This window comes from Typopeltis vanoorti, chromosome 5 (genome assembly GCF_054136105.1).
Source record: "Typopeltis vanoorti isolate ZY-2024b chromosome 5, IOZ_Tvanoo_1.0, whole genome shotgun sequence".
NCBI classification, from domain to species: domain Eukaryota; kingdom Metazoa; phylum Arthropoda; class Arachnida; order Uropygi; family Thelyphonidae; genus Typopeltis; species Typopeltis vanoorti.
Window position 1 is genome coordinate 83283833 of NC_143553.1, and position 26657 is coordinate 83310489.

At 35.3% G+C, this 26657-nt stretch overlaps 1 protein-coding gene across 1 annotated transcript in view; it reads right to left on the reverse strand.

Annotated features, from left to right (window-relative positions):
- The window catches only part of Nprl2 (Nitrogen permease regulator-like 2), a 187680-nt gene extending 168035 nt beyond the window's left edge, over nt 1-19645 (reverse strand). The window contains exons 1-2 of the mRNA XM_090393218.1: nt 19405-19645; nt 13126-13217 (exon numbers count right to left, since the gene is read on the reverse strand). Coding sequence (XP_090249344.1) covers nt 13126-13217; nt 19405-19500 — 188 coding nt within the window. The 5' untranslated portion in view covers nt 19501-19645. The remainder of the gene's footprint in view (nt 1-13125; nt 13218-19404) is intronic.
- Nucleotides 19646-26657: the final 7012 nt, after the last annotated feature.

Consider the following 26657-nt stretch of genomic DNA (forward strand, 5'->3'; position numbering starts at 1 on the left):
GTACAATAATAGCACTGTACCAAAAAAATTTTAAGTGTGTATAAATGAAAGTATAAAGTACAAGCCATTAGGAAAAAGAAAACCAGGACGTCCTCTTAAATGATTCAACGATGACTTTTAAGGCCAGAACAGGCCATGCTAGGCCTAAATCCTTGATATGCATGATGATGATGATTAATGAAAGTATGATATTATTATAATGAATGAATTATGAATAAGTCACTCTGCAAGAGTGACTTATTTTAGGCTATGAGTCACAAATCACAAAACTAATTTGCTACCACAGACTTAGATCCTCCTTTATGCAAAGGAATTATTTTGCTCTCCTTCCACTCTCTCTTGGGACTTTGCAGAGCTAAGACTTAAATTAAACAGCCTAGTCAAAGGCATCATCCGTTCCAATGCACATTCTCTTAAAATGCAAGCTGATATCCAATCCAATCTCACAGCAGTATTTGCATTCAGATTATGCAATATCCTAAGTACCTCTAAATCATCAATCTCTGTTCTCACATTAGTACTCTGCCACCTCTGCTATAACAATATCTTCACTTGAATGATACACCCTTGCAAAATGGTCACATAATAGCTCAACAATTTCATCTGCCTCTGTTACCTCTCTACCATCTGCACTCATTAAAGTTATCCTTCCATATTTATTCTTCCTCTTACTTGCCACATAATGGAAAAACTCTTTGGGATTTCCTTTAACTACTTTGGCTAATTTCTTCTCATAATCTGATTTTGCATTCCTTACCATGTTGGTCACCTTTCTTGCCTGGTCCTCGTACTGTTCATGCATTAGCTGATTATCTTTCTCCTTATATGCTCTCCACAACATTTTCTTTGAGATAAATTCTCTGATGCAATTACTGCATCTAGCATTCTCAAACTCCTAGTACATTCCACCACATGCTGCCTCAGATAATTATCCCCCTTCATAACTGTATAAATTCCAATTCCTTCCTCCCATGTGTCTTTTTCTCCTTCCAATCTATGTTCCCCACAGCTGAAGTCCTCCTTAATAATTACCTGCCCTCCACTCATTGAGTCATTTGCCGATGCATACTATCCCCATCATCCATTTACATTTCCTAGTTTATAGAAGTATCTCACACCAGATGGTCTCAGATGTGCTATTTTCACTGGCAATCCTGCAGTTGGACTCCTGCTCTCTTTGGTTGCAGTTCATTGGTTATCATGAGTAATACTCCTCCCCCATTTTTTCCTCTCTATCCTCCCTGAACATGCTATACCCTTCACATTCTATCCAACTATTTTTTATCATCTTCTGTTAGCCCTGTCTCACTAATGCCAATAACTTTTGGCCAGGATGAACTAACCAATGCCCAAAACTCCCCCCCCCCCTTGTTCCAAATGGTTCTGGCATTAGTGTACATAAAATGTAATAGCCTCTTAGGTCCACCACTGTTTTTATGCTTTATACTAACTATCCTATTCTGGTTTGTTACCTGTGGTATTAACTTAAACTCACTACGCCCACCACTAGTATTTTCACAGACAATCACAAACATCCATGCCCACAGCCTTTTGGCTGGAGAGTGGATGTGCTAACCACTCGGTCAACCAGGCCGAGCATAATATTATAGTAATATTCAATATAATATATAGATATATAATAAATATACAGACATGCATATTATACAAAAATACTGTGCAATTAACATTCAAAAACATATGGGTGATACAATCAAGTAATATTTCAGGATGTGTCTTCATTTTCCAAAAGATGTTTTTCTGCTATAACAATGGGTTTCAAAGGAATCATAACGATGTGTGTAGGTGGGAGAAAAAGACAAAGCTGATAATTTAATCAGATTATACAGAGAGAACTATAAAAAGAGAATAAATGTGAAAGGGGAAGACAAGAGGCCATCCTGGAAGTTGTATAAGGAGTAATTTTTTTACATGGAGAAGTAGGTGAATGGAGCACATTACCAGAATACATTGTGAATGCAGAGTGTGCTGAAGATTTTAAGGTACAGTATGATAAATATGTTGTTGGGTTGAGTGACCCTCCCATGATGGGTCTTCTGAATCCATGGAAGTTGGTGTGTTAACAACGTTAATGCAAAGTGAAATGCATTAATGCATTTCAGTTATATTATAATGCATATATAATATAACTGTTATAGTTTTATATCTTTATTCCTTTTAGAGCTTGTACTATTTTGCAAAATGCATGCAACAGAAAACATAATCAACATTTACAAGACTGATTAAAAGTTCTCTAGGTTGTAAAATGTTATGTGCAAGTTATTAAACAGATAATTTATCTTATTCAAAGTGTTATTTTATTTTGGCATAACCTTCAAAAGCACAGATCCATTTGTCATAATACCTCAATTTACACAGTTACATCTGCTGTGAATACAGTAACAGTGAAAAGCCAAGTAATTGTGTGAGAGTTACCACATGAATACTCAACCTTTCATTTGCTAATCCTCTACACCATTTTCTCATGCATAATCATTAAGCTTTAATCATCAAATGTCTGTAAATTGATTAATTATCAATAAGAGAAACAGGTTCTGACGATATATAATCACATTCTGAAGTATTAACAACAGTGAACAATATTATTTGCTCACTTGGCAATACCTAATGTTGGCACAAAATAAAATTTCATTTCCTTAAATACATATAAAATTATAGCCTGAAGAACCTCAATTCTGATGAACCCTTATACAACAAAATAATGTCTGTTAAATATTGGTTGGTTGGTATACCAAAATTGCATAGCATTATGTCTCTCCCCTTTCGCTTTAACTTATTCCACATGAAAGAGAAATGATTCAGTCTTTTATCTCTCTAGAATCTCCATTATAAAAATGTATTATTGTTGGGTTGAGTGACCCTCCCAGTGGGTCTTCTGAATCCATGGAAGTTGGTGTGTTAACAACATTAATGCAAAGTGAAATGCATTTCAGTTATGTTATAATGCATATATAATATAACTGTTATAGTTTTATATCAGAGGGTTACAGAGGGCTAGTGTTTTCAGAGAGCTCCCGAAAGCCAAGTATAATTTTGAGTGAAAATTAGAATACAGGTTTAAATCATAACGTAATATTGTCTAATTTTGGTAGCTTGTTGTGTCTGTGTGATTTTGGTGTGAATTCCATTATTTAATTTAGTATTTTAATGATACGTTTCATAGATTTGCACATGGCACCAATGCAACATAAGATATAATAAAATTAGTTTAATCCTTTATCCAAGTGTGAGCAAACAAAGTTTGCGCCTGAAAGTATCTTCAGGACTGGGGTAAGGTGGTACAACATCAGGGCAACTCGTTGCAAAGGTAAAGCAAGCTACTAACACTCCTATCTCAGTATCTCCTATAATGCAAACCACATCTCCTTGCGGATATGTCTAATGTTATGAGTTAAGGGAAGGGCCACTACCCAGACTAGTTTCGACCTTTATTGAGGTCTCTTCAGTGGGAGCCAGGCCCAAGTGGAGATACCAGGCAGAAGCATTAGCAGGTCATCTCTACCTATAGGAGTTGCCAAATGGTGTGCCACCCTTTTTTAATAAATTACTCTGGATTTAGAGAAAGATATTGAAAGTTTATTTTTCACTTGGTTAGAGTATAATAAAATTAGTTTAATCCTTTATCCAAGTGTGAGCAAACAAAGTTTGCGCCTGAAAGTATCTTCAGGACTGGGGTAAGGTGATACAAAACCAGGGCAACTCATTGCAAAGGTGGAGCAAGCTACCAACACTCCTTGCCCTGGTGTTGTACCGCCTTACCCCAGTCCTGAAGATACTTTCAGGCGCAAACTTTGTTTGCTCACACTTGGATAAAGGATTAAACTAATTTTATTATACTCTAACCAAGTGAAAAATAAACTTTCAGCAACATAAGATAATGGCATCCAAAAGTATGACAGCATTGTTCAAAAACTGTAATGCGAGAGAGTTTGTCCAATGTGATGTGTGTGGGATGTATGCATTTCCGAATGAGGCTGGAGTTTGGATTGAAAGTGATAGCGGTGGGAGAATGTACAGAAAGTGTAAGCAAAGTGAGGAGTTGAAGTATGTGTCAGGTTGTGAGATAGTTATGGTTGAAGAAAGCCAGAATGTGAGTGAAAATAGTGGCTTGATAGGGAATTGCGACGTACAAGATGGCAATGAGAGTGGTGATCAAAAAAAGAGTGAAAGCAACTATACAGAGAGAGAAAATGGTTTAAATGATAAAAAAAAAATGAAGAATTATTTGTAGGAAGTGAGATCACAAGGTTGCACACGGTGATACAAAATGCACAGCAGCAATTAGAGCACCTGCAAAACTCTTTCCAGAGTGATTCGGCTAACGTAAATAAACAAGTATTTGAAAGAAAAAATAAGCAATAAGAGTGGGAGAATTTCTGAAATGAAGGAAAGAGTGTTGTATGGTGACTCGTTATTAAGAGGAGTGATAGATGGGAGTTTAACTAAATCGTACTTACCGGGTGCAAAATTTAGGGATGTAAGTGACAGTATTAGAGCTCAAAAACAGAGGGTGAAATAGTTGATAGTTGTGGCAGGTAGGAATGAATTGAAAGGAGATAAATTTTTTATGAGAGAGGAGTTGAAAGTATTGTTAAAGGCAGCGAAAGAAAAGAGTGACAGAGTTAGAATGGTGAGTCTGTTGCCGCAGTATGACAGAGAGGAGGTTAGAAGGAGGGCCATAATCGCAAATGACATTATGCACAGGTTATGCAGACGGTGTGGTGTGGAATTCGTGGATGTGGAATGAGTTTGATGGGCGAAAGGATTTATACAAGATGGATAGCCTGCATTTGAATGGATTTGGTGTGCGGAGACTGGAAAAAGTGTTGCTGAATAAAGTGAAAATGGATGTGGAGAACCAGGGAAACTAGAACTACCAAGGAGGGTGGGGGCGAGTGAATATGCGGACATCAGTGAGACATCTGAGTGTAAGAATGTATATAATGTACCTGAGCCATTACTAAGGACAAAAAATGGGAATGGGACAGTTAGAATAACTCATCAAGATATGGGTGGGACAAAGGGATCACTGCATTTCAAGTATACTAATGCCAGGAGTATTAGGAACAAGAAGGAAGAATTTTTGGCCTTGATTGGCTCTTCCTGGCCACAGGTTATTGGCATTAGTGAAACATGGCTCACGGAAGATGATATAGTTATTGGGATAGAATGTGTAGGTTATAGTGTGTTTAGGAGGGACAGAGAGAATAAAATGGTGGGAGGGATGTTATTGATGATAGCCGATGAACTGCAGCCAAGGAGAATTGAAGTTGTATCGCAGGATAGTAAAAAGAGCTCATTTGAGGCTATTTGGTGTGAGATTGAGACTGGCAGAATAAAATATACAGTTGGGTGCTGCTACAGACCAGGTGATGGAATAGATGGTGGAGATACTATGCATAAACAAATTGATGAAATGAGTGGAAGGAGGGTAATTATTATGGGGGATTTCAACTATGGTAACATTGATTGGAAGGAGGAGAGGATACATGTGAGGAAGGAAATGGATTTTATTCAATTATTAAGAGATAACTATCTGAGATAGCATGTAATAGAAAATACTAAGGGTGTGAGAGTGCTTGACCTGGTAATAGCATCTGAGAATTTGACTGTAATGAATATGACCATGTTGTCACCAATTAATGAGAGTGATCATAAGATCACTCTCATTAATTGGTGTGTGGTGGCTAAAGGTGTGGAATTTTCGATTAAGACAGGGTATATGTGGAATTACCGTGCTGGCAAGTATGACAAGATTAGGAGATTGCTTGGATCAGTGCCATGGCATGTACAACTGCAAGGGCTGGATGTCGATAGAGCATGGGAAGTGGTCAAGGAGCATTTACAGGAGTTTTTGGCTGATTGTATACCTAGGGTCCGAATAGTAAAACAAGTAGGGGTTAAATGGATGAATAAAACTATTAAGCTTGAGCTGCAAAAAAGAAACAACTGTGAAGGGAATTTAAAGAAAGAAGTGACCTGCAGGCACACAAACAGCATAAAGTACAGGCCAGAAGGGTAACGAGTGTAGTAAAAAAGCAAAAGTGGATTATGAAAGGAAACTAGCTATGCAAGCTAAAGAGAATTCCAAACAGTTCTTTCAATATGCTGCAAGCAAGGAAAAAACTGTACACGGCAAAATGATTTTAATGAATGACGATGGTAAGGAGGTCACTGAATCAGTCGATATAGTGGAGTTACTGAGCGAGCACTTTGCAAAAGTATATCATCCAGGTGGTGACATTGAAAAAATGAAGGAACCATTAGTTTATACAGGAATGAATTGGAGGTGAATAGTCTATTACAGAACCTTAATGTGAATACATCTGTGGGATTGGATATACCAGCACGGGTCTTGAGTGAAGTGGCTAAAGAATTATCAGTGCCCTTGACCATGTTGTTTAAGCTGAGTCTCGGATCTGGTTCAGTCCCGAAGGTGTGGAAAGAGGGGAAAATAGTTCTACTGCATAAAGGAGGATCCAAGACTACTGTTGCAAATTACCGACTGATCAGCATATCAGGAGTCGTTGTCAAGGTCTTGGAGAAAGTAGTCAAGGGAAAATATAGGAATGGATTGATGAAAATGAGATACTGTACGGGGGACAGCATGGCTTTGTGAAGGGTAGATCATGCCTCAGTAACTTGCTCAAGTTTTATAACAAGGTGACGGCTGAACTGGATAAGGGTAATGGGTTTACAGTGATACTGCTGAACCTGTCAAAGGCGTTTGACAGGATACCACATGGAATTCTAATCTGTAAACTACAACATATGTGAATGGATATAGGGTTAGTCAGATGGATAGGTGGGTGGTTGATGGAGAGATATCAAAGAGTAGTTTATTCAGGAGTAGAGCTCAAAAGACAGCCTGTGACTAATGGTGTGCTGCAGGGTTCTGTTCTTGGACCACTGCTGTTTAATTTGTTCATTAACGATATAGGGAAGGATCTAAGAGGAACATTTCATTTGTTCGCTGATGATGCAAAGTTGGGTAGGGAGATAGTGAATGCAGAAGATGTCAAAATCTTGCATGACGACTTGGATAGAGTGGAGTTCTGGGCCAAGGAGAATGGATGTCAATTTAATGTGACAAAAAGTAAGGTTATGCATTTTGGGGTGAAAAGGTTAGCAGCAGTGTACCACATTGGCGGAACTGTATTCCAGGAGATTGATGAGACCAGGGACTTGGGAGTGTTGGTGGATAGGGAGATGAAGTTTAGGGGGCATATTGCAAAAGTAGCTAAATCAGCTCATCAAATCACTTGGTTGTTGAAAAATACCTTGACAAGCAGAGACAAGCAAGTTATTGTACCTCTGTACCGAGCCTTGATAAAAACTCATCTTGACTACTGTGCCCAGATTTGGTCATCTCGGTTCCTTCTTGATAGGGAGGAGGTGGAGAGGATCCAGAGGCGAGTGACTAAGATGATAGCGGGTCTATGGAATGAACCATATGAGAACAGGTTGAAGATTTATGGGTTGCAGAAATTAGTTGATAGGTGGAAAAGGGGAGATATGATTGAGACATTCAAATTGCTAAAGGGTTTCTATAGGATTAATTCAGAGGATATTTTTGAAATCAGGACTGGTGGTGGTGGGAGAACTAGTGGACACCTATGGAAGCTGGGCAAGAGTGTGGTTAGCGGGGGTGTTAGAGCTGGGTTCTTTACTTTTAGAGTGGTAAATGAGTGGAATAAGCTGCCAGAGTCTGCTGTGGGTGCTATGACGGTGAGTGAGTTCAAGGCAAGGTATGATAGATACTGTGAGAATGTCGTATAGTTGTGTGGACATGATGTTTAGGGCCTCCCTCGATGAGTCTAAGGACTACCTGGAGTCGCCCATAATAATAATAACAATTATATTGTATATTTACTTGTACAAGAAAAATAATTCTTATGAAACATTTTTAGATGGAAAAGGAAACAAGGTAATGAAGATTTCTGCACCTTTTACAAGATTATACAGGTATACCCTGATCATACGACACCTTAAGTTACAGACCACCGTTATATCGTGAATCATTGCCTTTCCTCCTTCCGCTCCCACTTGTAGATGCATATTTAATACCACTTTTAAGCTGCAACATACAATATGTTGTAACTGACGTAAATGAAATATTTATGTCAGTTATGCAAAAATAAAAATTAGAGTAATTTTTGAGAGATAACAGATTAATTATGATGAAAATTGTTGATAGGAAATTAGTAATGATCAAATTTTTTCAGGTACAACCCCCCCCACCTTCAGGGGACATATCAGGAATTTGATAATGAGGAATTTTTGCAAACAAAAAGATGTGGAAGAAAAGGAGCACAGCAACATTAAAAGTTATCTAGTTCAGCCATAAGATTGTCATGTTGGGGTGCTTAAGGGTCAAAGCTGTATAACTGAGAGGAGACCTCCACATAACCTTTAAAGGAATGCGGAAACCCGACCAGGGCTTCTGACCTAATGTCCAATCCTCACCTTCTCGTGGTGCACCCTGTTGGGTATCTATCTGGATACTGAACGAACGAGGATAGGCTGGCAATTTGGGATTTAGCCGACCAAATTGTATTCTTATTGTATATACAAAATAATGGTACAAGATGACAAAATTTCCTGCCAGTTGGGGCATCGCCCGGTTAAACAAAGCCATGTTGTTTTCGCAAGGGAACCAAGGCGAATAGTGAACAGTCAGCTACTGGAATAAATCTGAAAGCACACCCCAACTCAACATCACCAGAGTTAAAGATCGGTACTATCAACATAAGAAGCCTGAATGGCAAAGAAATGGAGCTAGCTGAAGAATTCAGCTAGACTCAATTCTTAATTCTTAAGAAATAAGTACCAGATCGACATAATAAGGGTGACTGAAACTAAAAAGACAAAAACTGGCGAGATCTTTCTCAGCAATAAATACAAAATGTTATATTCAGGAAATGAGCATCAAGGAAAAGAAGGAGTAGCCATAGTATTCAACACTAAATACAAGGCTAATCTTCTTGAATGGCAGGCAGTCTCAAGTAGAGTGATGTGGGCTAATATCAGAATGAGGAATTGGACAATGAGACTTATTTGTGTCTATGGTCCCACAGAAGGTTCCATTATAGTAGAAGTGGAGGAATATTTTGATGCTTTAGAAAAAGCAATTGACACAATGAAAAAGGAAAAATTGAACCTTGTTAGGGATCTAAATAGCAGAGTAGGAAATGATTGCAGACATACAAAAATATTTTGGGAAAATTTGGAGAAAAGAGCAAAGCAAATAACAATGGCAAATACCTGTTGGATTTCTGCTCAGATCATGGACTGGTTATTACTTACACCATGTTCCAACATAAAAATGTGCACAAATTCACATGGAGAGAAGAGGCGAGGAATAAGAAAAGTCTCGTTGACTATGTTATTGTTGATAGTGGTGTTTTCTCTCTGGTGCAGGACACCGGAGTGTACAGAGGATTTGAAAATGGAAGTGATCACTATTTAGTCTTGAGCAGGATAAAATTGAATTTCATATTGAAAAGAATAACATGTAAGAAAGTTTTAAAGCAAATAAAAGTTGAGCAGCTCTCAGATGTAAACTGTAGACTAAAATACACAAAGATTATTGAAGAAAAAATGAAAGAGTTTGAGAACAGGAATCAAACCTTGGAGATTCAGTGGCAAGCCTTGAAGAAAACCCTGATTGATTCAGCCAGAGAGGCATGTGGTGAGGTTGTCTACAAGGATAGAAAAATCAGAACTTCATTGTGGACACAGGAATTTAAAGAGGCAGTGAAGGAAAAGAAGAAAGCATATCAAAAGTTCCTGGTAAATAAGTCAGCTTTTGCTCTTAGAGAATACAGAGACAAATGTAAGAAAGCGAAACACTGAGTAAAACTAGATAAACAAAAGTCATGGGAGGACTTTTGCAAGAACAGAGAAAATATATATCAAGGTGGTAAGATATTCTGGAGGTTGTTGAAGAAGCTTAGAAATGGAAGAAAGAGTGCTGTAAAAGGAGTTAGAGATGATGAAAAAGATGACATGAAAATGGGAGAAAAAGATATCATTGAAGTATGGAGTAATAACTTCGAAAAACTGCTAAATGAAACAAGCAGTGAGAGCACAGTGGTAAAAAACACTCAACAGGCATATAGGCAGGAATATATATCCATACTTGAAGTAGAAAAAGCATTCATAGGCTTGAAATGTGGAAACGCAGCAGGAGTAGGTGATATTCACCCAGAAATGCTGAAGTATGGTGGTATAAAAGTCGTACAGTGGCTGCACTGCATAGTTCAGAAAGCCTGGACAGAGGGACGAATTCCCGATGATTGGAGTAGAGCTCTCATAGTACCCATATATAAAAAGGGAAATAAAACTGAATGTGAGAATTACAGACGTATTTCCCTACTGAGTGTTCCTGGCAAGATCTATGCAAGTATACTTGAGAAACGGTTGAGAAGAATTGTGGAAGAAAAGCTTGTTGAAGAACACGCTGGATTCAGGCCAAATAGAGGCTGTCAGGATCAGATCTTCACTTTAGGACAAATAGTTGAGAATGCATGGAAATATAACAAAGATCTGTATTTAAGTTTTGTAGATCTGGAAAAGGCATATAACAAGGTGCCAAGAGAGGAGCTATTTCATACGCTACAGTTATATGGTGTTAATGGGGCATTATATCAAGCAATACTTAGTCTTTATTTGAGTTGTAAGTCAGTAGTTAGAATTGAAGTACAGGAAGATGGTTTAATGTTAAATCTGGTGTGAGACAAGGATGTACATTATCCCCTCTGTTATTCATTATCTATATGGATCATATTATGAAGGAAAGTGGTATTGAACATGATATCAGAATTGGAGATGTTAATGTCAGCTCTTTGCTTTATGTGGACAATGTTATACTTCTAAATAAATCCGCTACAAGTTTGCAAGATTTCCTAACTAAATTGAATAACTGTTGTAATAGATATGGTATGAAGGTCAGCATTAAAAAGACAAAGAAAATGAAAACAGGTAGAATTGTTGAAAATGTCAACTGTGTTGTGAACGTGGAACCTGTGGAACAACTAAAACATTTTAACTACTTAGGCATGATTTTTAGTGAAGATGGTAAATTAAATTTAGAAATAGACAACAGAATCAACAAAGCTGGTATGGTAGGAAGTCAATTGAATAAATTCATATGGAATAAGAGAGAAAATAGTCAGAACACTAAATTAGCTGTATACAAGACAGTGTTCAAACCAATTTTAACTTATGGAGCTGAGAGCTGGGTCAGAAGTAAAGCACTTGACCAAAGACTAGAGCCTGCAGATGTGAGAGTCCTGAGAAAGATTAGAGGCGTGAAAAGATGGTATCAATGGCAATATCATATTAAAAATGAGGATATTAGGAAAGAACTTGATATTGTCAGCATCCAGGAATGCGTTAGCAGAGCTAATCTCAGGTGGTATGGTGCACTTAAACAGAATGGGTGAAGAAAGATTAGGAAAACAAGTGTTCTCTGCCAGGTTGGCAGCAAAATGACCCAGAGGAAGACCAAGATATAGGTGGATTGATACAGTACAAAGTGCCTTAGACGATAGAAATATAAGATCTGATAATGTTGGAGTCTTGACAAGTAACAGACTGATTTGGAGGAAAATTGTAGATAGGAAGTTAGTAATGATGTAAATTTTTCATACAGTACTATCATATCCTGTACACCGCTTGCAGGTACATGTCAGGAATTTGATGATGAATTGTCATGTTTGTGGATAACTGTAGTATTAATTGATGCACCACTGTTAAAAACTAAATAAGTGCTACAAGATAAGTCTCAGTGTTTGATGTTCTAAATTTAATAATCTTAATCTTAGTATTTAATATAATGCTGTTTGGATGAACAAGTGGTTAGCATATCCACTCTCCAACCAATAGGCTGTGGGTTCAAATCCCATCATGGGCATTAAACTTTGTGACTGTCTCTTGCTAATTTTGTACATGCATACATACAAAATATACTCTCCCAAGATGAACTGAGTCACCATGGATAAAGCAGACCCAAACCTTCGGTATTTAGGAGAGGCTTTCACTCAAACAGTGGGGATTCTACAACGTGATCCTCACCATCTAATGTAAGGTTTACAAGTCTTCTTTACACTGGAAGCAACAGTACTTTGATTTTTCATCTGCTATCATTAATAATAAAATAGCAGACAAAAATCAAAGTAAAGGTACTGTTAATTATAAATAGTTTATAATTCACAGTGGAAAAAAAAAAAATGCAGAGAGATGCAGAAAGCAACATCATCATAAACAAAACTGAGTCCACAGAAACCGGGCATCAGTTGATTTATGGCTTGACACTATTGTGAATCAACTGATGAAACTGCTGTACGAGTGACTGCAGCACTGTATAAACAGGACTGGTCATAACTGAAAATTGTCATATGAACAGATCACAAAGTGAAACACAAGGCAGAGTCTTAATGTGCATTTACTTCAGTGTACTGCAAAGCATTTTAACCTCTTCTAGTTCTCTTTAGAAAAATCTTTCAAAAAACCTTGATAATGTCAAAGATATAATAGGGTTACAGGATACCAAATGAAAAGGTAAAACACATCCAAAACCTTTAAAAATGTCAAAATATCTTAAGTGATAACGACTCTTTTTCTTGTGAAATATTTTAGGCACTCAAATTAAACATGTACTGTGATTTTACTGTCCTCAAGAATGATGTTAGTAGCATATTTGCATTTCTAATAACTGAAAACAGTCAAATATTATTATTTAGTATCACAAAGTGAAATATATTTTCTTTTCTTTTTTGAAACAATTTACATAATGCAATAAACTTTTATAGCTTTTTTTTTTCTCTCTCCTAAATACAAGGACAATCTTACTCAAAAATGCAAGCTAAAAAAAGTAGTTGAGATGCAATATTAAACAAAGGGGTAACATGCATGAAACAGTTACATCTGTTGCGATCACTAACTTGGGAACTAGGATTTATTTTTAATTTTCATGAAAAGTAAGTCCAGGGGGGGAATATCTGCTGTCAAAACTGCTTCTTAATCGAGAACAAGCAAAAAAAAAAAAAAAAAAATATTGTAAATACTGCTATACATGAATATTTATCCCAATTATATACATACACTGTTATAAGCTTTCCTTGCAATTCTGGCTTTGGTATAATGTAAACATTGAGATGATCAAAAACTTCTTTAGAAAGTGAATCCTTTGGAACCTGCAAAAAAGCTACAAGTTAAAAAGCATGTTGCTTAGCACACTGAAAATTCTTTGAACAGTTTATTTTTCCATACTAATGACTAACACATAACTTTAATGCTTAAGAATAAAGTACACTTCCAAAATACTACATGGAATTTTGGGAAACTATCTTATAACTGTATGAACAAAAAAGGATGTTAAAGTAGATATCCATATCCAGGTGAGATATTATCATCTTGGTGAAAACCTCCAAGTTCTAAAAAAAGTTCTAATTAATCGTTAACCAAAAAAGGTTAATGATTAATTAGTTATAATCTTCAGAAACAAAATTCTAACCACAGCTACAGAAGCAAAGCTTGGTCGATTGGTAGAGCCTCTGTTATTAATGGCTCAGCAAAAAGTTAAGCAAGTTTAAGGGCGGTTAATAGTGGGAAGGAGATCAATCGTTTGATGCTGTTGGCACACTCTCCCTCGATGAGTCTTTGGACTCCCTGGAGGTGTCACTTAATAATAATAATAATATAAAAATAATAAAATTAATTTGCAACAGTGCATTCAAGAAAAAATATATATACATATACTCTGGAATTTAAGTTTTACTTTGGTTTTGTAAAATAATAAGTGTCCTACCATTTTTACTGATTCATATTTTTATTTCATATGTGATAATGTTTTTGGAATAAGAACAACAAATTAAATATATAACACAGTTTATCAAGCATAATTTATTGTACAAGTATATAAAAAATAAGTAAAATGTATATAATAATTTTTAATAAAAATTTTATATAGAAAATATTTAAAAAATTATATAGCAAATATCTTAAGACAATGAAAAATGTAAATTTCAATAAATAACTAAGCTTATTTCCATACTAGGTAAACGTGTAAAAAATGACTGAATATTACACATTTCTAAATGTATACATCACTGTACTGTGGCATACTCCCCCCTCTCCCACCCGAAAACAAAGTACTGACTATAAGTATTGTAAGCTGCAGAATGAAGAGACGACCTCACAATGTTTTGCAACTCTGGAATATGAAAACAATACGCCATTTGACAGGGTGTCACATGATAAACTGATATTTAAGTTACAGCACTTGGGTTTAGATGTCAGGTTAGACAACTGGATTCAGGATTGATTGTCTGATAGGTATCAGACAGTTGTGTATGGTGGGGAATATCAAGGAAGCAGAAGGTTACAAGTGGGGTTCCACATGGATCTGTACTGGGACCTGTATCTTTATCCTTTATATCAATGATGTCAATGGATTGCAAGGGGATATTCAGTTGTTTGCAGATGATGTGAAGCTGGGAAGGGTTATTAGTAATAGTGCAGATGTGGCAGCCCTGCAAGAGAATTTGAATAAACTAGACAGATAGGCAAATAAATGGAGGTATTGGTTTAATGCAGCAAAATGTAAAGGCTAGAAATTTGGGACACATCAATGGAAGGCTGCACACTCAATTGGAGGAGCTGTACTGGAGGAAGTAGGGATACAAGAGATCTATGGTTGATGATTGATAGAAAACTGAAATTCAGGGGACATACTGCAAAGGTGATGAAGGTAACCCAGAGGATTGCTGCAATACTGAGAAGGATGCTGACCTGCAGAGATAGAAGCATTATCATTCTATTGTATAAGACCCCAGGATTTAAAGGGGATAAATTAACTGTGGAAAAGGTGAAAAGGCAGATAACAAAGATGGTTTCAGGACTGTACAATGTCAGTTATGAGGATCAGCTGAGGGGAATGTGGACTGCAGAGTTTGGCAGATAGAAGGAGAGGTGATATGATCGAGACTTTTAAACTGTTGAGAGGTAGTTACAGGGTGGACACTGGGGAGTTCTTTCACTTGGTGTAGCAGAAGGAAGAAAGGAGTAATGGCAAGGGGCCATCCCTGGAAGTTACGAAAGGAAGCTGTGAGCAAGAGGGTGAGGAGTGGTTTCTTTGCATGGAGGATGGTGGAACCACATGGAATGCATTGACTGATAGAGTGGTGAGATCAAGAACGATCAATGAGTTCAAGGAGTGGTATGATAGACTTTGTGTTTCCTAGGAAGGACCTCCCACGATGAGTCGTTTGACTCCATGGAGGACTAAATAATAATACTGAATACTAATCTTGGAGATTTAAAAGGAACAGATGAACAGATCAAGCACATGCTTCAACTGCTCTGCTGAACTGAACAGTTAAAGCATAGTGAGCCTACATGACAAAAGCTTAATATATGTATAGCTCCTATGAAGAATGTTATTAATTACATTTCTTTCTAAACTTCTTTTATCAGTAAAAAAATATGTGCACTGTTAGAATATGAATAAACAACATAAAGAGCCAAGCTGGATTACTGAAATTTCCCTTAAAATGCATTTTGTCAAAAGATCTGGATAAACATCTTTAGCATACAATTTGCATATAGGTATTGAAGTCCAGCAAATGGCTGACTTGCTAATTAATTTCAGATCTTCTTTTCTGACCTTCATGAATACTATTTCTGATATTTTTAAAAGAACATAAACTTATAACTGATGAAACATCTATATGAGTTACTATGAGCAAACTTACAACTGAGACTTACAAACTTCTAAAAGGGTCATACAGGATACCAATAGATGGAATTTTTCATTTTATTAGGGAGAGGACATCCATGAAAAGTGAGAATGCATACAGTCAAGAAAGGGATGAGAGCAAGATATTTTTCTTTCATAGAGTGGTATGTGATTGGAACGGTTTGCAAAACATAAGCAGCAAGAACTAGTTCTTCAGAGTTGCTGCTTTATTAATTTGACAATTAACTGGAAAAGGTAGGGAAAGCTAGGTCATCATCAACAAATTCTTCAAATTCAGAAACTGCAACCAAGCATTTGAGAATGATCCACCAGATGCATAACTTGTGAATGGTCTGGGCTCATTTTCAGAGGGTGATGTGACAGCAGGAGTGGTGGATTTCTTTAAAAATGTATACTTTACATCCAACTTAGTCTGCATAGATTGCCTTTTCTATTCTGCAAAAATTTCTCTGAAGCAAGCAAGCAAATGCAGCTTGCATCATTCTCTCTGCTTTGTTAAATTACTCCATGTTGGCGTATATTTTACCAAGAAACGAATTGCCTTATTAACATAGTCAAAAGTTTGCTAGTGTTTTCACTGTAAACTTTTTGATGGCTTGATTTCTTCTTCTTCTTCTTTCATCTTCTGCAAATTTCAGTGCTTCTAGCTCTATAAGGTCTTCATTTGAGAGTTCTTCCACAACTTCCATCAAATGACTAGTCTCTTGTAAGGCTTTGTCGAATCTTGTGAACATATTTTCAGCAGCTTCTTCCATGTGGCATTGATGTTCTTTGTACAATGCAAGATATTATATTCCTTCCAAAAGTCTAAGGATTTTCTCACCCTCAGTATCAAGCAATAACCTAAGCAAAAGTATTATTCTTCAATAATATGCCTTGAAGGTAGCAATAACACCTTGCTCACTGTGTTACAGGAGCAAGGTGGAATTCAGTGAATGTGTTAATGGGATAGCCATCATAAGTCGAGGACTGACTGTGTATATAATGCAGAGGTAACTTCTCTTTCAGTGGCAACTTAGACCACAATCTTGTGCAAGTATTTTTCCCACAGAATATGCTTCCCTCAGCCATTCTCCACATCATCTTCTGAGACTAGAATAGAACAAGTGGGATGACCTCTGGGGCCTCTGTTTCCTTTCCAGGGTCAGATTACTGCTTCCATACTCCTGATCTAAGCATCTGTTATGAGCGAGTTACAGAAATTATTTTCTTCATTTTCCAATTCATTTAAATTCCTGGCCACTATCCAAGAAATGGATGGTTTAATAACAGATAGTCCAAGAAAAAAATCTTACTAGCTGCCAAGTCTGTAATTAAGTCTACAATAGACCATCTTGGACTCATTTTGCTTTTCCTAACTAGTAAGTGTAGTTGTCCTTTTTGGCTCACATTTTCTTTTTCTATCAAGAGAAAAGGTATCTGTCTTCGTAAACCACTTTAAAATTTTATTAACAGTACCCAAATGAACACCACACTCATTGGCAATTTGTCTTTGAGTCATGGATGCTTGCTAAGAAAGAGTACAGATTTTTGAACACTTTCTTGGAGATGTATCCATTTTACAGCTACACAAAATGAATAAACCACTACAAATGTCAACTTATTTACACTATTAAAAATGCACAATACTATTAATAAACATAACAGAAACAGTTAAAACATGCAGCACTCAAACAAAATAGTGAAGTAAAATCAAAACTGAAACAAAAACCAAAAACTTGATGAAAATTTTGCTTGTTCAGATTAATTTGTTTGCTACTGTATGTCAAAAATTCTTCTTCTTATATTATTATTATTATTATTCAGGCCTCCATGGAGTCAAAAGACTCATCGTGGGAGGTCCTATCTAAGAAACACAAATCTATCAAGACTCATCGAGGGAGTCGTTAATACATATCATTAATGTCTTAATTTAACTGGAGTAAAAAAAGCCAATCATTTAATACAAAGAGTACTCCTTTTGAAATAGGCTAAAGAAGCCACAAGTATTGATATCAATTTAGAGGAGCAACATGGAAAAATATTTCCAGGAAAATAATATTTATTTCATTATTTTTACTATATATCTGAAATGAAGCCTATTGGCTCTTTATATTTAAATATTTATTTCATTTTTTTTAGTTAACTGAAATAAAATCTGCTCTACAAACCACATATGGAACTTTCTAAAGACACTTCACGCATCCAATAAGCTGAGCAGTGGCCTCACACTGGACAACAAATTCATCTTTCACCTAAAACCAATTACAGTGTTTATGCCTACAACAGTATTCAAACCAGTAGCCTGATGGTTGGCGAGCAGGTATGTTAATCACTCTGCCAACCTAAGCTGGCATGTCTTTCATTCCTAATTCAAATCTCATTATTAAACTCTACCATGATATATGCTTTCCTGTATTCACTAAGCTCATCTGCTAATGCATATCATCTACACTTTTCTTTGCACCCTACAGGTCACTGACTAAATATTTTGACCTTTATCACACCAGACAGCCTCAGCTGCACTGTATCCCACCCATAATCACACTACTGTCTCCTGACAACCCTCTAATTTTGTTGGGTGCAATTCTGTTGTAAACATCAACAATATCCTTCACTTCATCCTCTTTTTTCTGAAAATACAATACATTATACCCTATCCTCCTCTTTCAACACAACAATCTCACTTACACCTATAATTTTCAGTCAACTCATACTAGCCAATGCTTCACCTTTGTTTCTGATGCTTCTGGCATTAGTATATATGAAATGTAATATCCCTTTGGACCCACAGGTATATTTGCATCTTTTAATACCATTCAGACTATTTTATCATTCTCATACTCACTAAGCTTCAAAGTGCCTGTAAATTTGTTCACTTGTTACTACCTTCATAATCCCTAGTTCCTCTGATATTGCACATCAATTCCCTCCCACTCTCTGATCAACACTTTCCCAAACATCCAGATCATTTAAAGGCAAGTCATCATTCAAATGTCTTTTCATCCATCAAATTCATTCCATTTATCTGTGAAATGAACACATATTCTTTCAGATAAATTATACCCTTTGGCTGGAAAACAAGGGTCATATTCAAGTGTGGGAAGTGAATAACCTTTATAAGGATTTAAATGTTCTCATAAGACGGTGCAAGGTTTTTTTCATTCCTAAACTCAAATTTACACCTTCCAAAACAGATCAAAGGTACACACGCAATTAACTGACAATATACACTAGCCTCAGTTTATTCTGCCGTAATTCCAAATAAACTAACATATCCTACACAATCTATTTACTGGGCAATCCAATATTTGGAGACAGGTGATTTTTCGATCTAGCTATCAGATATGCCACTGACGTAGATGATTTGGTACACCACTTCATTGACGTGTAGGGTATTTACTAACAATATCAGCACAACAGCTGATATTGTTAAGGTACTTACGAACGACAGGCACAATAAGCTCTACAAGCAATGAACCCCCCCACACACATACACACACCCAACTAGTAAACCCTACCTCCGTTAAGAACACAGAAGAGAAAATGAAGAAAATATATTCCTTAACTTAACAGTAAGAGATTTTTCATTCTGTTATAAGGTCCAAGTGTTTTCAAGAGACATCAAAGTTGCAGCTCTGTACCTGGTAAGTAATTTTCGGTCCTGCTGTAGGATGAAACTCACTATAAAATATGCAGTGTATTTTGCTTTCGGTCGTCTGATACCGTCCACGAAACATTTTAAATCACTATGGAGAAGCCTTGCATGTGCTAGGAAGCAACATGTAATACACAGTATATTACTATAAACATATTTTAAAAAGAAAAGAGAAGATTACGTTACTAAATCAAACCCCTACAATTGAAATCAACCAAATCCCCACTGTTTTTCTGACTGAGTATGGTGGCGCCCTCTGTTGTCAATAGCGCAAAATATAGATTTTTTGGTGTTGTTGTTGACAAACTCTTAACAACAAATTAGCTGAAATCTCATTTGTGTCTGCTTTACTCTTTCTCCTCTTAAAAAATCCATCCATGTAAAAATAAGTGATGCTAATCGTGTTTCAAAAGCAGTGAGAATTACTTTCCTGCGAAATCTAGCACAAATCCTGGTGGGGGAAAAAAAAATCAAAAGGTAGCTCAGTGGAATTGAAGTTTGTACGAGGCCATCCAGAGAATGACTTACGTTCGATTCTAGACGCCGATTAAAGCACTTCTTCAAAATTCTTTCTTCGACCTGTTCCCAAGATAGTCGACCTCTACCATGGTCGACTATCGTGGGAACAGATAGTCGAGTTCAAGAGAGAAAAATTTTATTTCTCTCTTGAACTCGAGAAAATGACCCACACTATTTCAGACATTAAAAATATTATGTTATAGTTAGGACTTAAGACATGGAAAAATATGTTCTTCATGGATGCCAGTTAAAATTAATGAGATTCTAGGTTCAGCATATTACTATAAACATATTTTAAAAAGAAAAGAGAAGATTATGTTACTAAATCAAACCCCACAATCAGGGCCACATTTATACTTTTGGAGACCCGAGGCGCAACATCATTATGAGGCCCTTTAAAAAAAAAAAAAAAAAAAAAAAAATCAGCTAACGCCTTTTTATTCCCGTATATACGGGAGTAGGCGAGGCCATTTAGCCCTATCTAACTTTTGGAGACTGAGTGGGCAGTTCAATCTCCACTGGTACCCAATCAGAGACAGATGGCGTAAGGCTATCACTAATTAAGCGGTACGCAGTGAAGAGAGACGGCTCAAATGTGCCGCCATCTCGTGGTCCCTAACCCTAACACAATATATTTAATGTCTGAAATAATGTGGGTTCTACGGTCGATTTTTCTTGAGTTTACAGGATGAAAAACCCGAGTTTCCGGGAGGAAAAACCTGCTTGCCCGTGCCAGAGATCGACTAACTCGGGAACCGGTCGAAAAAAAGGCTTAGAAAAATTTCCTCTAGTCGCCGACTAGACTCGAAACCAAGACTTCCTTCGTGCGGCCAAGCGCGGTGGTGTGCAAACGCCACATCCACTGAGCTACACAGGCTCTTTTTTAAAAATCAGCTAACGCCTTTTTATTCCCGTATATACGGGAGTAGGCGAGGCCATTTAGCCCTATCTAACTTTTGGAGACTGAGTGGGCAGTTCAATCTCAAAGCCCTTTTTTTTAGTTTATTGAAAATAAAAGTCAACATTTCCATAATAACTCATTTTAATAACACAATACAATATTGGTATATATATATATTTGCATTTTAAAAAAAGTATAAAAATAAATCAGTTCAAATTTAAATAAAAAAATTAATAACTAAAAGTTTTTTTTCTGGCTTTGGTTTTAGCAAATATATCTATAATGTTATCATATCGATGATGTCATCATAATTGATCGAGTCCATTACATCTGATTCAATGCATAATAACGACAGGTCACTTGTTTTATTTTGGTGCAAGTTGCTTCTTAAATAGTTTTTTATTCATTTCAACACTGAAAATGAGCGTTCAGCACTTGCATTTGAAATAGGCAACGTCAAGAATATTTTTTAAATTGTTTCTACGTTCGGAAAAGTAGACCTTAACCCATCGTTTATAAATTTGTACATATTTTTAATTGAAGAATTTTCTTCCTTTATCATTATTAAAAATTGCTTAACTTCATCAGTAAATTTTTCTGGATCAATATCAGTCCCATAAGTTTGTAAAATTTTATCAATACTAGTCTTGTACTTGTCTTGATCTATATCTTCCTTCAAAAAATTGTCAAACATATCTAATATGTCGAAATAGCTTTTTGTTCTTTCATTAATTTCCAAAATTAGCTTATCGCAAATGACATTAAAAGTGTTCACAGCGAAATTTTCTTTCCCATGTAATATAATCTCATTGTTGGATTGTAAAACTTCGTCACTCATTTTTTTTCGTTTTTTAACTCTTTCCTTTTCATCTTTAAATTTTGTCTCATCTGTTAATAAATTCGCTTCTTCATTTACAGAAGCAAAACTATTTCTTATATCTAAAATAAAACCAACTAAAGAGTGTAACAAAATATTAGCTAAAAACAAATCCATATCGGGATCTTGTATAGATTTACTAGTAGCATTTATTCGTTGTAAAATTTTGTCTCACATAACTGTTAAAATTGCTGTTTCTGGTTTGTCAAAATGTTCAGCCAATGATGAGCTCTCTAATTTAGAAATAGATTTTTCATGAGAAGAAATGGATAGTTCGAGTAATGTCTTTTATATCCACGTTTCAAAGCCAATATAGCGTCAGCTCTTGCGGATCACCTCGTTTCACTTAGTATTTTAACTGTTAAAGATTTTTTTTTTCTAAATGTTTAAGGAATATACCCCATCTTCTTGTTGAAGATGAAAAGTAATTATATGCATTTTGAATAAAACAAAAATATTGCACTGCTTCCGGACAAGATTCCGCGGCATAGTTGCCAATTAAATTTAAGGAATGACTAGAGCACGGTATATAATGTGCAGAGGGACTACGTTTTTTCAGCCTAGCTTGTAAACCTGTATAGATACCTTTCATATTGGCAGCATTATCATAGCTTTGTCCTCTGCACATTTTTATATCCAAAGATAATTCTGCTAATTTTTTTAATACTACCTCTTCTAAATATTAGGAATTATGTTGTGTAATTCTGATGAACCCGATAAATGTTTCTCTAATGTCAGAATTTGCGACAACATACCTAAATATCATAGCTAGTTGGTCATTATGGGCAATGTCTGGCGTTGAATCGAGTATTATTGCAAAATAAGCAGCTTCCTTAATTTCTGATATTAATATTTCTCTTGTTTTTTTTTAGCTATTAACGCTATGAATTCATCACAAGTATGGTAAGAAAGATAATTTAATCTGTCAGAACCACAGTTGGCGAACATTTTCATGTGATGTTTTAAAAAATCATCAAATTCACTTAAATAATGTAAACACGATAAATAATTTCCGCAAGAATCAGAAAACATATCATTTGTATTTCCTCTAAATGCTAGCCCTAGTTTACTCAGTAACTTAATGGTAGCTACTATTCTTTTTAAAACCTCTCTCCAATAATTTTCTTCAGATTGTATTTGTTTGATCAATTCAGAATCAATTCGACTATTTACAGAACTTGATTTTCTTTTGCGATATGTGCACATCGTTGTATATGCTCAGTAGAATGCTCGTGATCACATTTCGTGTTAAATTTCCGCAGTCATTAAAAACCCTTCATTAAGCTATTATTTGACTTAGAAAACAATTTACAAACAAAACAGTAAATTGCTTTGCTGGTTTCTGAAAAAATTAGCCACTCTCGTTTCCCCTTTGTTCCATTCGCCTTTTTCTAGTAAAAATGTGATATATTTACATTTCTGACATATATTCTATTGCGTTCTGTGTATTCTTTTTTTTAAATTTTCGATTTTACCAACATTCTGAGGCATATTTATTAAAATATGCTCGATAAACTGTTCATTAATAGTAAGTGGCCACACTGCTATATTGATAGGATAAAAGATAGCTTGCTTGCTGGTAAGTGAAAATTTTCTTCAGAATCCTCTTGATTTGTTTCATTTACTTCTTTCTCTCCTTCTATGTTTTCTGCATCATTTTGATGTTCTTAATTTTCACTTTCATCTCCTCCTGATAATGATACCAATGTTTCGTTTTCATTCCAAGAACTGTGAAGTACAACTTCAGTTCTACGAAATTCTTCATTTTCGGAATGCAAGAAAGACAAAATTGCCCCCTTTTGACTATTTAGCTGTTTTTCATTTTCTCTAAGTCATTTTCTTTTACTAACCCCGGATTCAAATTTTCTTGGCATCATTATGTGAATTAATCTATCAAAAGCGAAATAAATATTTATTCAATCCAAAATAAACATATAAATAAAATAAACAATTATGCTAAAAGCTTAAAAAATACAAAAATAGAAACAGTAGTATCTTGGTTTTGTTAAAATAAACGAGTAACAGTAAAATAATAATAATAATTAATTGAATAATATATTCTTACCGACTGCGACAACTACTTTAACCATATAATTAGGTATATACACTTGTATACGGTATACTGCTTTACAAGTACTAGCCAAATAAAGGGAAACTAAACTATCAGTTTAATTACCGCTTTTTTGGAATTTCCTTTACTGTTCTACGATATTTGACCCTTTTTGGTGCACAATTTATTTATTGTGTCTCTTCCCAAGAATATAAACGAATTTCACATTTATATACAATAAATATTAATATTAAAAAAATCTTGGTAATAAAACTAGCAACCTTGTAAGTCATTTTATATAAATAAATGACTAACTTATATCGATGGATTCTAAATAATTATGCAACTTCTACGGTACTTTATATTTAATATTAAATTTTATAAATAGTTTAAAATCTTTTAATGTAATTTTAAATATATATATTATTTACACATTTAAATATTCCATGTAATTGAATCATAATTTAAAGAAAGATGTAATAAAAATCTTTCTGTGAAAGATTTCAATTGCAGTGTTCATTATTGATTTTGAGAACGTTGATTTTGTTTGACAAGCTTCGTTGACAAGCATCATAGTTGCTACAAAAATTCTGAATACCGAAAAAATATTAAAAGTAATAATTTAGTATAAGGATAAAAGTTCTTTTTTTTTAAAGAATTTAAATGCAATCAAATTAAGCTTGCTAATGAAAGTAAAAATGGAACTTCATGAACAGTAAAGTTCAGACATTCTCACTAAAAATAAAAATTTTGAATTTACGGTAATAAAAATTATAGCAAAAATCATTATATTTATGAAATTACAACATTTATTTATTACAAGATTTATTCAACTCCAACTTGGATTTTTTTAAGTTGCAGTAATAAGCATAACAATTCCAGCTTTTTATTGCCTCTACGTTTTAAAAACGTAGAGGCAATAAATAGTAACGATAACTTGCTATGCTCGCTAACATCTACTTTTTTATTGGACATTTTACCCTAAAATGACTAGAATCTTGATGCACAAAAAAATGAACTGAAAAGTCAATTTAATTTATAAATAATAATAAACTTGAAATTCAAATGCTCTATTTATGTGATATAGAAACTGCTCTTACCCAACTAATTAATACAAATAGCAGCAGCACACAAAAAAACTTCTGTTATCTCTGGAACGTGTTTCAAAATGATCGCAAAAACTTTCTTTAATTCAAAAACTTATTTACTCTCTTTACGATTTCCACTTATTAAACTTCTAGTATACTTGCAAAGAGGTTAGCTAACTCTCTATTAAGTTACTTTTACAAACTGTATATCAACTTCAAATATGCCAATAGATTCTTTAATGACACTTCTTGTTACTGTTAATCTAAATCTTAATTGTCCAACTAATACACATTATAAGAGGAATTGTACAAAGGTATATAGCTTACAAAAGCTCTGTATCACACATTCAGTCAAAGGTCTTGCTCAAAAAGTTCTAAGGCCATTCTCTCATCTCAGATCTTGAGGCTTCCTTCAGGAAATATGCCTTCAGAAATATCTCATTGGGAAAATAGCAGACTGTGAACTGCGCCCTGCAGTACTCATATACAGCTCTGGAAAAAAGTTATTCTCCCACGGCAAAAAGAAAAACTTCCGAGCAAAGGTGTTTCGGGTAATTTGTCTCGCCTTTTCTCCTCTGCTTGGGCTCGCTAAAAATGCCTGGATGACTTCCTCCTTTTTCTGCCTCCTCTACTAACTCGAATTGCTGCCAACTGTCAACTGGGATTCCGCTCTGGCCTGGAAGCTTTTCTTCGGCGATTGGAACATCTTCTTTCGGCAACTCGAAGTCTTCTCTTAAGACTGGAACCGGGAAGCTCCTCTCTGGCAACATCTGGAAACGGGAAGCCCTCTCTCTCTCTCTCTCTCTAGCGACATCTGGATCCAGGAAGAATTCTGGATATGCTTAGCTCTGTCCCCTTTTATTATGCCTTCTCTGAGACCTCGAACCAAGTTTGTAACCCCCGAAGAATTCGACATGATTCTTTCATTTTAAGTTTCAAGTTCGCCTCGCTCTTTGTTCTCATATGTACCTTCTTTTGATTGTAAGTGGCCAACCATTGGAAAGTTCTTTGAACCTTTCTGACTAACTGTGGAGGTGCTTACGTGCAGAGCCTGTAGGCTTTTCTCATACACACAAAATTTAATAAACAACCTTTCTAATGCCGCCATGTAGATCTATTACATACAGCTCCAGCGAAAAACATTGCCTTTGTTTTTAACACTCTAACATATTCTAATTAAAGACATATATACAGATAATTTCCAAAGGGCTATTTACAAAAACATCTAATACAAAATATACAGAGACAAACAAGGTTATTTTTTACAACATTCTTATGGGACTTAACCTAAGTAAAAAAATCGATGTATTCTGCTTTGGAATATTTGGAATATTTAAGCTACAATCCAGGTTTTACAATATTGATAAGAATAATAGTCTAAAAGTCCAGGTAGTCCAACGAAAACCATCTGTGACAAAATGAAACTAGTTTATTTATTTAAAAACACAAAAATACAAATTTATTAATTTTATCTTTATAGAGTTCATAATTAAAAGGACTCTAATAATAATAATAGATTTCTACAGATGTGTCTCATCGTGTTTTGGTATTATCAAAATTATCAAGTTATTCTGAAGCATTATGAATTTTTCTATTTTATTATTATGCCACTAATATTTCTTCGAATGGGGCACTTTTTACAACAAAACTGGCTAAGTTATGTTGAATATATCTGTTCGCAAATATACTCAAAATCCCTTTGACTTAATAAAAAGGCAGAATGCTGATGAAACTTCATCAGCATTCTATCTGTGAAATGCAATTTCCCTCCCTTTCCCACAGTTAACGGATTATTGTAGTTATG